The sequence below is a fragment of the Saccopteryx bilineata genome, chromosome 2 (genome assembly GCF_036850765.1).
Source record: "Saccopteryx bilineata isolate mSacBil1 chromosome 2, mSacBil1_pri_phased_curated, whole genome shotgun sequence".
Taxonomy (NCBI): Eukaryota; Metazoa; Chordata; class Mammalia; order Chiroptera; family Emballonuridae; genus Saccopteryx; species Saccopteryx bilineata.
This window is the reverse complement of record NC_089491.1, coordinates 7,698,965-7,711,928: the sequence shown is the minus strand read 5'-3', so window position 1 is coordinate 7,711,928 and position 12,964 is coordinate 7,698,965. Positions and strand designations below refer to the sequence as shown.

General features: G+C 52.9%; 1 protein-coding gene across 1 annotated transcript; it reads left to right on the top strand.

Moving 5' to 3' along the window:
* Positions 1 to 9: 9 nt before the first annotated feature.
* Positions 10 to 6,804, top strand: SWI5 (SWI5 homologous recombination repair protein). Its single transcript, XM_066254295.1, has 6 exons — positions 10 to 27; positions 81 to 256; positions 540 to 588; positions 4,185 to 4,306; positions 4,882 to 4,976; positions 6,488 to 6,804. The coding sequence occupies exons 1-6, from the start codon at positions 10 to 12 to the stop codon at positions 6,550 to 6,552; spliced, it is 525 nt and encodes a 174-aa protein (XP_066110392.1). The 3' UTR covers positions 6,553 to 6,804.
* The last annotated feature ends 6,160 nt before the right edge of the window (positions 6,805 to 12,964 follow it).

Here is a 12,964-nt window from a genome sequence, read left to right as displayed (position 1 = left end):
AAAGGGGGCATGGCCATGTTGACGCCCGCAAGGAGGAAGAGGCGGAGTCATATTGAAAGCTGTTCCGCCCACTTTGAGAGGCGGGGCCCGACCGCGCCGGGTGCGCGCGCAGCTCGCTGTGTGAACGTTCCGGGTCTCCATCGCAGCGTTCTGATTACCTGGTGGACCTGAGAGGCCGCTCTCCCGCCCCCGCCCTGGACCCTCCTGTACCACAGACCCCCCCGAAACGGGGGGCGCGGACCCCCGGGCTCAGGAGGTGGGCTAGGGGCGGATAGCAGGGGATAAGCGCATCCTTTTACAGCCCCTTTCCGACCTCCCAGAGCTCTGCCTCAGCCGTTCTCGTCCCAGACTTCACCTCCCGAGACCCCGACCCAGTCCTCCGCACACCCTCATCCCGGGAACACAGGTGCCCCCTTCCCGACAACCCAGCCCCCGGCGCTCCTACTTCCCAACTCCTCCGCCCACACCCCACAGTACCCTGTCTTCCCGGAGCGGACTCGAGGTCCAATCAGCCATTTTCCCATCGGATCCCTCTCCAGGACTCAACCAGGACTTTCCAAAAGTTGCCGCGGGGCCTTCCGATCCCCTGTGAGTATGCCTGTGCCACCCCCACACTCTTGCCCTCCACCTGTAAGTCACTGCTGCTCCCAACCCTCCTCTCCGGCCCCACAACGGCTGACCCAGCCCTAACCCTCTCCAAGGGCTTCCCCTCACCAACCTTACTCTGCTGAGAAACTCCAGGTCATTTCTCAGTCCTCCCCTTCTTTTCCTCGTGCCCAAGCTTCGAAGAAGCAGTGTCCTGCCCTCCTCAGTGGCACTCCAGTGGGCTCTGTCTCGCCTCCTCCTGACAGCACCACAAGTGGTTCTTTTTCACACGCCATCCGCTCCCTCACCCGGCCCACCCACACATAATCCACTCCGGTTCCCTCAAACACATGTGCTCTCTCTTGTCTTAGAGTATCTGCATACACTGTCCCGTCTGGAATACCTTTTCTTTTTCCCCATTGATTTGAGAGAGCGGGAGAGAGAGAGAGAGAAGCATAAACTCATTCCATTTAGCTGTGCACCCATTGATTGCCTGTCATATGTTCCCCATGCCCTGACTGGGACTCAAACCTGCGACCTTGGGGTCAAGTTGGCAATTCTGGGATAGAACTGGCGACCTCAGTGCTCCAGGTTGACGCTTTTTGTGCTGTACCACCACCCAGAGCTGGAATACTCTCAGCTTTTTGCCAGTCTCATGCCTACACATCTTTTAAAATTGAACTTCCTCAGAGAAGCCTCACCCGCACTTCTGGCTCAATCTAGTGAACCTTTTATTTTTTTTATTTTTTTTATTTTTTTTCATTTTTCTGAAGCTGGAAACAGGGAGAGACAGTCAGACAGACTCCCGCATGCGCCCGACCGGGATCCACCCGGCACGCCCACCAGGGGCGACTCTCTGCCCACCAGGGGGCGATGCTCTGCCCATCCTGGGCGTTGCCATGTTGCTACCAGAGCCACTCTAGCGCCTGAGGCAGAGGCCACAGAGCCATCCCCAGTGCCCGGGCCATCTTTGCTCCAATGGAGCCTTGGCTGCAGGAGGGGAAGAGAGAGACAGAGAGGAAAGTGCGGCGGAGGGGTGGAGAAGCAAATAGGCGCTTCTCCTGTGTGCCCTGGCTGGGAATCGAACCTGGGTCCTCCACACGCTAGGCCGACGCTCTACCACTGAGCCAACCGGCCAGGGCTAGTGAACCTTTTAGACACTTGTTTAGCACACTATACTTTATCTTCAAAGCACTTTTCAGATTTGTACCTTGTAGATTACTAATTTGTCATTCATTCTTTTGACCAATTTTAGTGAGTATCTACTATGTGCCATGTACTGTTGTAGACACAGTATAACCAGCAATAAATATAACAAAGGCACTGCCCTTTATGGAGTTTATACTCCAATGGTGTAAGGCCAACAGTGAAAATAATATCAATGAGCCTGACCAGGTGGTGGCACAGTAGATAGAGCATCGGACTGGAACTCAGAAGACCCAGGTTCAAAACCCTGAGATTGCCAGCTTGAGCGTGGGATCATCAGGCTTGAATATGGGATCACCAGCTTGAGCGCGGGGTCACTGTCCCTTCTGTGATATCATAGACATGACCCCATGGTCGCTGGCTTAAAGCCAAGGTCGCTGGCTTGAGCCCAAGGTCACTGGCTTGAGCAAGGGGTCACTCGCTCTGCTGGAGCTCCACGGTCGAGGCACATATGAGAAATCAATCAGTGAATAACTAAGGTGTCACAACGAAGAACTGATGCTTCTCATCTCTCTCTCTTCCTGTCTGTCCCTCTCTCTGTTTCTCTCTGTGTCTCTGTCACAAAAAAAAGAAAAAGAAAATATCAATGACAGGTATGACATGTCAGGTGATGATAGATGTCATAAAACATCAGGACAAAAGAATAGTGAGTGATTGAGGAGCAACCATTTAAATGAGGTAGTCAGTGAAGGCCTTCCCGATGGTGCGACTTCTTTCTTTTTTTTAATTACTAAGTGAGAAGTGGTGAGGCAGAGACAGATTTCTGCATGCCCCCCGACCAGGATTCACCTGCAGCCCTGTCTGGAGCTGATGCTTCTCCCGTCTGGGACCACTGCTCTGTTGCTCGGCAACCAAGCTATTTTAGCAACTGAGGCAAGGCCATGGAGCCATCCTTAGCACCCAGAGCCAACTTGCTTGAACCAATTTTTCTAGGCCATGGCTGTAGAAGGAGAAGGGGGGGGGGAGGAGTGGAGAAGCAGATGGTCGCTTCTCCTGTGCCCTGACCAGGAATCGAACCTGGGATATCCACACACCAGGCCGACATTCTACCACTGAGCCAACCAGCCAGGGCCAGAAGTGTGACTTCTGAGTAGAGCTTTAAATGAAGATCTCTAAGGGAAGAGCATAATTGTTGAGTGTCTTTTTTTTTTTTTTTTCATTTTTCTGAAGCTAGAAACAGGGAGAGACAGTCAGACAGACTCCTGCATGCGCCCGACCGGGATCCACCCGGCATGCCCACCAGGGGGTGACGCTCTGCCCACCAGGGGGCGATGCTCTGCCCATCCTGGGCGTCGCCATGTTGCGACCCTCCTGGGTGTCGCCATATTGCGACCAGAGCCACTCTAGCGCCTGGGGCAGAGGCCACAGAGCCATCCCCAGCGCCCGGGCCATCTTTTGCTCCAATGGAGCCTTGGCTGCGGGAGGGGAAGAGAGACAGAGAGGAAGGCGTGGCGGAGGGGTGGAGAAGCAAATGGGCGCTTCTCCTATGTGCCCTGGCCGGGAATCGAACCCGGGTCCTCCGCACGCTAGGCCGACGCTCTACCGCTGAGCCAACCGGCCAGGGCCGAGTGTCTTATATTTGGAACTAAACACCCATTCCATGAAGGCAGAGGCCAGGCTTGCTGTCTTCTCTGTTGCTGCAGCGCAGGAGCCTTTGCCAGTGCCTACTCACTATTTGACGACTGACTTGATTAAACGCACCGTCCAAAGAATAGGAACCACGTCTTCCTCCATCTCTTCTTGCGTCACGTGTAGACAGTTGATCCAACACACATTTCCTGAAAATTAGCAGTGTACCAGGCACTGGTCTCTGCAGCTTTTGGAAGCATAACGGGCAAAGATGAACTATAGTCCCAGGGAAAGACTTGGTTATCCAATGAGATCATAAACTTAGCGACATCACCGACTTGAGAGACAAATCCACGTAGACATGAGGCAGATTGGGGTTAGGTTGGGGCCGGGGTAGGCCCTTTAGTTAAAATTGGGTTTGGCTAGGAGTGACAGAGAACCCCAAATAGTGGTGACTTAAACATCAGGGACACAGGCCTCTGTCTTGTTCCGCCGTATCTTCAGTGTGGCTTCTACTTCATCATCCAAAACGCTGTTTAGCTCCAGTGTCACTTCCACATTCCAGCTGACAGGAAGGAGAAAGGCCTGCCCTCTCCCCGGAAGGACAGTTCCCAGACGTAGCATATACCATTTTGAATTAAGTTCCACTTGCCAGAACTTAGTGATAGTGCCATATATAATTCCAAGGGAAGCTGGGAAATGTAGTCTCATTTGGGCCTCTATTACCAAGCAGAAGCAGGGAGTGGCTATTTGGGGGACAACTTGTAGGTTCTGAATTGTGAATAACTGGTCAGTTCAGCCAGTGACTTTCTTGTTCCATTCAGCGGCCATCTCCCAAGTCTGGCCAGGCTGATGGGGCCAGTGAGGATTCTCTGCACCTTGACATTCAGAAACTGAAGGAGAAGAGGGACATGCTGGACAAGGAGATCGCCCAGTTAACATCTGAGTAAGTCCCACTGGACTCCTCAGGGTACTTAAGATAACACGTGCCCACTAACGGCAACCCAGTCACGGTATCTCAGCGTCAAAACAGGACGGCACCGTTGGACTCGGGGTGTCCCAGCAGCCTCTCTCAGACCTGGCTCAGACCGGGTAGCATGTGCGCAGGCTCGGGGGTACCAGGAAACAGGAACCAGAGAGCTGTTGGGCATGGAGGTTAACGCTGTCTGGGGCCCACACTCTCTGCCTCTGCTTTTGTCTGCACTCAGACTCCATTCCTCTCTGCAGGCGCGGTTTTCAGTGCCTGGGGGAGGCTGGTTCTTCTACAACTCCTGGGTTTCCCCACACCCCTTGTGCCAGCCACATGACATGGACATGGGGCCTCTCCCTGAGGGTATGGAGAGCGTTGGCCAGGGGCTGATACCCTGCTATGACAAGCTTCAGTGGACAGGGTCTATCTTGCCATCTCTTTGTCCCCATCGCTGAGCACCAAGTAGGCCCTTCGTGAACATCTGTTAAATAGATGCCTTGTCACTCTCTGAGCGTTGGACCCTCATCAGCCTCTCTCCGTCCCTCACCCAGGGGCTACAGTGTGGACGAACTGGAGGACCACATCTCCCAGCTCCATGAGTATAATGACATCAAGGATGCGGGCCAGATGCTGCTGGGCAAGCTAGGTGAGAGCAGGACTCCGAGAAGCAAACAGGGCTCAGAGGAAGCCCCGACCCTCAGCCGTGGCTGGGTTTCACTCCTAACTTGCCAACCTTCCCACCCTTAGCAGCTGCCCACTCTCTGAAGGCCCCTGCACCTTCCTGGCCACCTAGCGAAGCAGCTGTACAGCTCCTACCTGAGCCCCCTGGCTTTTTATTCTGGGTGGAGCATGCCTTGATTCTGCACGTAGGTCTGAGCATGGGTTCACCCACCTGCTGGACCAGAGACCAGGGTCCCCACTCTTCTGGGGCCTATTCAGACTGATTGAAACCTGGCCTCAAGGGGCTGATTGCTCCAGAGGCAGAAAGTGCTGGGCAACTCTGTGTGGTTTAAAGGGGTTCTTCCTTGAACACAGTCTTACTGTGCAGAGGACTTGGCCTGAGGCACAGACACTTGTGTGTCTGGGCGGGCTTGGACAGCCCACCTTGGAGGTAAGGAATTGTTTAGATGGCCTCAGTTGCATCACCTGGCTCAGACCGGTGGGCATTGATGGTCAGTGGCCAGTGACCATTTGGGGTGGACAGCTGGGACTGTCTGTCCAGTTGCTGCATAAGTTTTATCACTTGTTGCAGAACTGTCCGCATCCAGGATTCCACGGCAGGGAGGGCTTCTCTCTGTTTCAGTGAGGAATTGGTCCCGAAGGAGGGGAAGGAGAAAACAGGAGGAGAGAAATAGAGAGGCACGAAGAGAGGAAGATAACCAGGGCTCAGGAAGAAAGAAGTATGAGGTGACTGTAGCCCAGTGGTTAGGGCATGAGCTCTCATTAAACAGGCCCCAGCTTGAGACCTTTCCTCAGTTCATAGGAGATGGAGCAGGCGCCCTATCCACTGTCACTTGTTCAGTGAATATTTACTCAGCACCTACCCTGCGCTACCCTACAAGGCGTGGGAACACTGTGGAAAACCAGACATTTGAAGGGCTCTGTTTTTCATGTGACTTCTGTTTCCATGTTGGGGTGGTGTAGGGGGATTGGTCACTAATAAAAAACACAGACAGATGAATTATAAAACGTGCTAGGTACTACGAAGGAATGAAAGGGCAGAGATGGAGGGTACTGAGGTAGGAATAGGGCGGCAGGTGGGGACGAAGGAAGGTGGTCGGGGAGGCCTCTGAAGAGAGCCATTCACAGGGCAGGAAGGAAGGGCAGGAGCAGGAGCAGTGCCACCAGACGGCACGGCCTAGCACCTGGGCCAGGCCAAGGGGGCGGGTCTCCAGCAAGCTCTGACTGCCACGTGAACGACATCTCCGTGTTCAGCAGATGACTCCAGCTGCTCTGGGTGGAGAAAGTATTCGAGGGGAGCCCTGTTTGACTCCTCAGCAGAGTGGGGCAGGGGTTCGGTGAGTCTAGTTAGGGGTGGTTGGGCAGGAGTGGCAGGGGGTAATCATGGCGACAAGAACCGCAGGAAAGAGCGGGAGTCGGCCCTGGTGGTCAGGGATCTGACCAGCCCCGCCCACGGACATTCACCCTTCCTTTCAGCCATGATTCGAGGTGTCACCACCAAAGAGTTGTATCCAGAATTCGGCCTGGACATGAGCGACTGAGCAGAGGCTCACAGCCCCTTGTCCCCGGCCCACTGGGGCAGGCGGATGTGGCCATGAGAAGCATGATACCCCAAGCCGCGCATCTACAGGCTCCCAGCAAGGGAGTGTCAGAGCCCTTGCCTAGAGAGCCCGTGCTGAGTCGGGGGGAGGCGGAGGAGAAGGTGCGTTCCCTCCTCCAGGGTCCCCAAGATGTCCCAGTGACACCCGTGTATGTGTATATGTGTCCTCTTTGTAAATAAACGCGTGAACGATCTTGCTGTGGATTTGTATGCTGGGGCTCTGTCCTCCGATAGTGCCCATCTCACCTGAGGGAGGGGCTGCCAGCTCTCATAGGCGCCAGGCCCTGTGCCAGGTGCTTCATAGCCATTGTCTCTAGTGCTTCAATCCATCCTTTGAGGATTTAGTTTTGCTCCCCCAGTTTTCAGATGAGGAAATAGAGGCTCAGAGAGGCAAAGTGACTTGACCAAGTTCACAGAGCCAGCAAGTAGCAGAGCAGGGATTTGAACCCAAGTCTAACTTTGAAGCTCACAGTTTGCAGTACTGCCTTTCTGGGTGGGGAACAAGCTGGTAAGAGCTAATAGTGAAATAGCAACATTGGTAGGAATTCTTCCCTTGTAACTTGATGTACAGAATGGGGGTTCCGGTCCCCGGCTGTCAGCTCTGCCAAGCAAGGGTGGGCTGTCACTTCCTCACTGGGCGGTGCTTCTCATGACCAGCCCCATCACCGGCAGGGGTGTGACCGGAGTGTCACAACTGCTCAGCGCAATCCAGGATCGCAGCATTTCACACCAGACTTGCCGAGTGTTCCGACTGTTCCTGCTGCCCCTCTGGCCCTGTCCTGCTGGACATTTCTCCCAAGATTTCAGATGGGACAGCAGCCCTTAGGGCCGGGCTGTCATAAGGTGAAGGAAGTGTAGTTCCTAGAAACTGGCCATGTGAGTCCCCCCTCTGTTTGGGTTCCAGCTCTGCTCACTTAATGGGCTGTGTGACCACGGGCATCTGACTTGGCCTGTAGACGTGGAGATAATAGTAGGACAGTATGCGTCCATTAGCTCTAGCTACTTCAGCCAGCAAACCCGATTCTCCATGGCTGGCCCCAGTAAAGATTTCTCTGTCTCACAAAGTGTGAGGAGGGCCTGGCAGCCCTCCCGTCTCAGAGCTTCACCACCGGAACCCACAGCAGGAGAAAAGATGGAGGCAACACATCAACCCCGAACTGACCCCAGAATCAGCAGTTATCCCTGTGCTCACAGATGCATGTCCAGAACAGTCATGTGGCCCAACCTGACTGAATGAGGCTGGGGAGTGAGGGAGTCACGGATATTCGGATACTCGCTGGGCGCTAGCTCTAGAGGGCTCCCTGCAGTGCTGAACAAACGGGAGCCCTTCCTCCCCTGTGCTCCGGCCCTGCGCCAGGCTGCGGTCACCCTCTGCATCCATCCGCCCTCTGCACTCCCCAGGAAAGCCTGCATCATGCATTCTCATTGTGTGTGGGGGGGGGCTTTCTGGCCATTTCTTAAACTTCCACACCATAATGTCACGGGTTTTCACAACCACCTTATGAAGTAGGTTCTATTATTGTCCCCATTTTGCAGTTAAGGAAACTGAGGTTCAGAGAGTGGAAGCAACTTGTCCAAGTTACACAGTGGCAGAGCTGGGACCAGAATCCAGGCTTCTGACCTGGGCCCCACACCCTGAGGCCTTGCACTGGACTCTTACCAGACCAAGTGCCCTCTGAGAACAAGATGGTCAGATCCATCTGGAACAATGTGCCTCGTGCATACTCAGTGCTCACCCAACTGAATGTGGTCCTGCTCCTGCTCCCTTGGGTCTTGGTGGAGAGTGAGTGACCAAACCAGAGATGGAGCCAGTACTAGAGTGGGCTCCTGAGATTCCCACTCTTCCAGGCCCCACAGAGCTGTCACCTGTTCTGACCCACTCCCCTCTCAACTTCCTGGGTCCCATCATTTCACAGAGGGGGAAGAAGAGGAGAGGCCAGCAGCCAGGCTTGGACGGAAGGGAACCCCAGGAGACATGACTCTCATCCTTGAGTTTCCCCTACCTTACCCTGTTTTCTCTGCATGGATGGTTGGCTCGGCTCGCCCCTGTTCACACAAAAAACCAAGGCCCGGAGCTGGGGAGCCAGGGTCTCTGGGTCTCTGCTCACCTGCCAGCCGAGGGTCAGGGAACTAAGAGGCAGTGGTGAGGCAGCATGATAACAGGCAGCTGCAGGGTCACAGGTGCACGCTCGAGTGGCACTAACCAACGTGGACCATTGAGAAGACTTCCGAGAAAAGAGACATCGACATCTGTGCAGGAGAAGGAGCCAGCCAGACAAGAATTTGGGAGACGGATTCGATTCCCGGCCAGGGCACACAGGAGAAGCGCCCCCGTCTGCTTCTCCACCCCTCCCCCTCTCCTCTTTTCTATCTCTCTCTCTCCCCCTCCCGCAGTCAAGGCTCCATTGCAGCAAAGTTGGCCCGGGCGCTGAGGATGGCTCCATGGCCTCCGCCTCAGGCGCTAGAATGGCTCCAGCTGCAATGGAGCAATGCCCCAGATGGGCAGAGCATTGTTCTCTCATGGGCATGCCGGGTGGATCCGGGTCGGGCACATGCGGGAGTCTGTCTGCCTCCCCACTTCTCTCTTCAGAAAAATACAAAATAATAATAATAATAATTTGAGAGAGCATTCCAGAAGTGGACATGGGGCTGGTAAAGGCCCAGAGGCAGAGAACTTGGTGAGCCCAGGACACTAAGGGGCTCGGTTCAGTTGGAGAGTGATTAGGGATGAAGCCCTCTCAAACACAGTCCTAATCCAGCTCTGCTTTTTGGACTGATTTTGTGGGGGGAGGGAGATAGGTGCAGTTTTTATTTTCTACAACTCTGTTTGATGATTTGACTTTTATGATTTAAAAAATCCAGTAAAGACATTAAAGGCAGACATGTAGGAAGGGAGTGCACCAAGGTAGTAACAATGCTGTTTAGACGGTGGGCTTATTGGCGGGTTCCCCCCCCCCCGCCTTGTTTCTGTACAGCGTTCAGTGTTCCACTGTAGGCAGCGCCGCAGCTGGGGGGCCGGCGTCTCCACGCCCCCGCACGCACGCGCCTCTTCGCTCCAGAGTTCCTAATCGAGCTAGTTAATCCTGGCCTTCCTGTAACTGATGCTTTCCTTCTTTCATTCTCCTCATTTCTCCCACCCACTTTTTGGTATCTAATATCAAAATTTATAGCAAGATATCTTCCCCCTTTCCCTTAACTCTGTACTAGTTATTTTGCCTAACTCGAAGCTTATCCTCAATCCTAATTCCACATGCTACTAGAAAACAAGGACACTCGTCTCTTGTTCCCTAAACCCCTTGCCTCTTCACAAATTACAGATAACCGACAGTCCTAAGACGTCCTACGGCTACGTATTTGCTTTCTGGCCGTCGCCCTGAGTTGCATTGGGAAGGCCACTGATGATACTAAGGTCGATTTCACGTTTTCAGGTTCAGAATGAATATGCTGCCAATACTCCAACGACTTTTGCATTTGGGGCCAATTTTAAGGCACTAAATAGGATGCTTGGAAGGAAAGCACCAATCAGCTGGGTCCATTTCCTCCTTGCGCCTCCGTTCTCCTCGGTGTCATGGCTGGATGAAGCCTCGAGAGGGCAGTGTCTGCTCAAGAGATGTACCAAACGGCCTGAAAGCCACCCCAGCACGGTCTTGCTGGGAAGGTCCCGCCCTACCAAGCCATTGGCCACAGACTAGATCTCCCAGCGCCCCACAGAGGACACAGGATTTTCTCTGGCAATATTCCTCCCAAGAATCTGAAGTGACCCCCCACCTAAGGTCAGTAAGAAGCCAACTGGTTGTGAGAGGTGGACTGTGCCATGACATTTCCGAGCCTGCCCGATGGTGCTGGAAAACAGGCAGCCCAGAGTAACTGACGTTGTGAGCGCCCGAACTGTTTGATCACGTCCAGTGTAAACGTTATTTATAATTGAACATTTATCACCTCGCATATACAGGAGTTCAAATCACTAAAGCACAGCTCCCTCCCTTCCAGGAGCACACCTGTGCCTTCCCCCACCCTCCTTCTCTTCTCCACCCCACCCCCACCCCGCCCTACCACGGGCATTTTCCTTGCCTCACTCTCCTAAGCTCTAAGGGACCCCATGAGACTTGGAACCAGGGAGCAGTGGGCAGTGGCAGCTCGTCCTGGCTAACCTCCTGAACCTTTTCCAAGTTCCCTTTTCTCTTTCTATCTTCCTGCATGGCCAATAAATTCTTCCTTTACTTGCTAAAAACAAACAAACAAACAAACAAAAAAACCATTAAGGCAATACAGTCTGTATTCTCATCCCTGGGAACTGAAAGGGTCATTTCTGGGCAGCCTGACCTCACTGAGGAAGTGTCACCAGACAGCACCACACTTTAGCTTTGCTCAGAAGAAGGGGACACTTTGGGAAGGGAGAGAGAGGAGGAAGGCCAGGCAAAGGGCCCAGTTACAAGCAAAGATTTCCACAAAGAAAGGTTTGATAGTAGTAATAGCCAACATTTACAAAACAGTGTGGGCCGCCCTGGCTAGTTTGCTCAGTGGTTGCAACGTCCCAATGTGCCGAGGTTGCAGGCTTAACCCCCAGTCAGGGCCCAGACAAGAATCAAGGACAGCATGAGTAGAACAAGGAATCGATGTTTCTCTCTCCCCACACCCTCTAAAAATCAATTAAAACAAAAAAAGCCAGTGTGGGTTAGTGTGTCTAGATGCACACTCCCACACCTCCCCAGTTCCCCAGTTCAGTATCCCCAAACTGAATCTCGGAGGGGTGGAACAACTTGCTCAAGGTCACAGGTCCAAACCCAGGGCCCGGCTGCCAGTGTGCTGTCCTGGTTCCCCAGCAGAAGCTCCATCTCTCTCGAGTCTCTCACTCAAGGTCATACATTAAAAGGAGTCAGAACTTGGACCCAGAATTCTCTGAGCCCATAAACCCAAGGTCTTAACCACAAATCTCTGCTGTGCTTCTAGAAAGTTATATCTGTCCAAGGTCTTAATCTAGCAGCTAGGCTAGTGGCCAGAAATGAACAGCCCCAGCTTTGCTCTTGGGCTTGGCCTTGGCCTCTGGCTCCTAATTTCTCTTGAGTAGGAAGCTTTGCTCTCTTCTCAGTGAGCCTCTCATTCCTATCATTGGGAACTCTGAACAGGAGTAAATCTCTCCTGGCCTTAAGTTCCTTCAGTTTCTTGTGTTCATCCCAGAATCCCAAAGGATCTCAGCTTCCATAATAATTCTAGCAGCCAGCATGCTGAGCACATGCTCTGCGCCAGGCCCCGAGCCTGGCGCTCAGTGTGGCTGTTGCATGTATTCCTGATGGCAGCCCTGAGAGCTGTAGAGTTATCCCTGTTTTCCAGCTAAACAAATGAAGCTCAAAGAGGTTAAGTCACTTTCCCAAAGAAACACAGCTAATTAGCAGCCTCAGAGAGTGAAGTTTCCACAGACATGCTCTTTAAAGACCTGGGAATAATTTCTAAGCCTCTGTCACAATTATCCGAGAGGGCTTTTAAAAATAAAGATTTGGGTTCTTTTTTTTTTTTTTAATTTTATTTATTCATTTTTAGAGAGGAGAGAGAGAGGGGGAGAGAGAGAAACAGAGAGAGAGAAGGGGGAGGAGCTGGAATCATCAACTCCCACATGTGCCTTGACCAGGCAAGCCCAGGGTTCCGAACCAGTGACCTCAGCATTTCCAGGTCGACATTTTATCCACTGTGCCACCACAGGTCAGGCAAGATTTGGGTTCTTAACTCTGCCTTAGGGATTCTGATTTTGCAGGAGGCTTATACATTTTTAATTTTTTGATTGATTTTTAGATAAAGGGGAGAGAGACAGAGAAAACGGGGGGGGAGAAGCAGAAAGCATCAATTCGTAGTTGTTTCCCATATATGTCTTGACCAGGCAAGCTCAGGGTTTGAAACCGGCGACCTCAGCATTCCAAGTCGACGCTTTATCTACTGTGCCACCACAGGTCAGTCAAATATATATATTTTTAAATTTTTATTTTATTTTTTTTACTTTATTATTTTTGTGTGTGTGTATTTTTCTGAAGTGAGAAGCAGGGAGGCAGAGAAACTCCTGCATGCACCCGACTGGGATACACCCGGCATGCCCACCAGGGGGCAGTGCTCTGCCCCTCTGGGCCATTGCTTCATTGCAACTGGAGCCATTTTAGCACTTGAGGCAGTGGCCATGGAGCCATCCTCAGCACCCAGGCCAACTTTGCTCCAATGGAGCCTTGGCTGTTGGAGCAGAAGAGAGAGACAATGAGAAAGGAGAAGAGGGAAGGGTGGAGAAACAGATAGGTGCTTCTCCTGTGTGCCCTGACCGGGAATTGAACCCAGGACATCCACATGCCAGCCTGATGCTCTACCACTGAGCA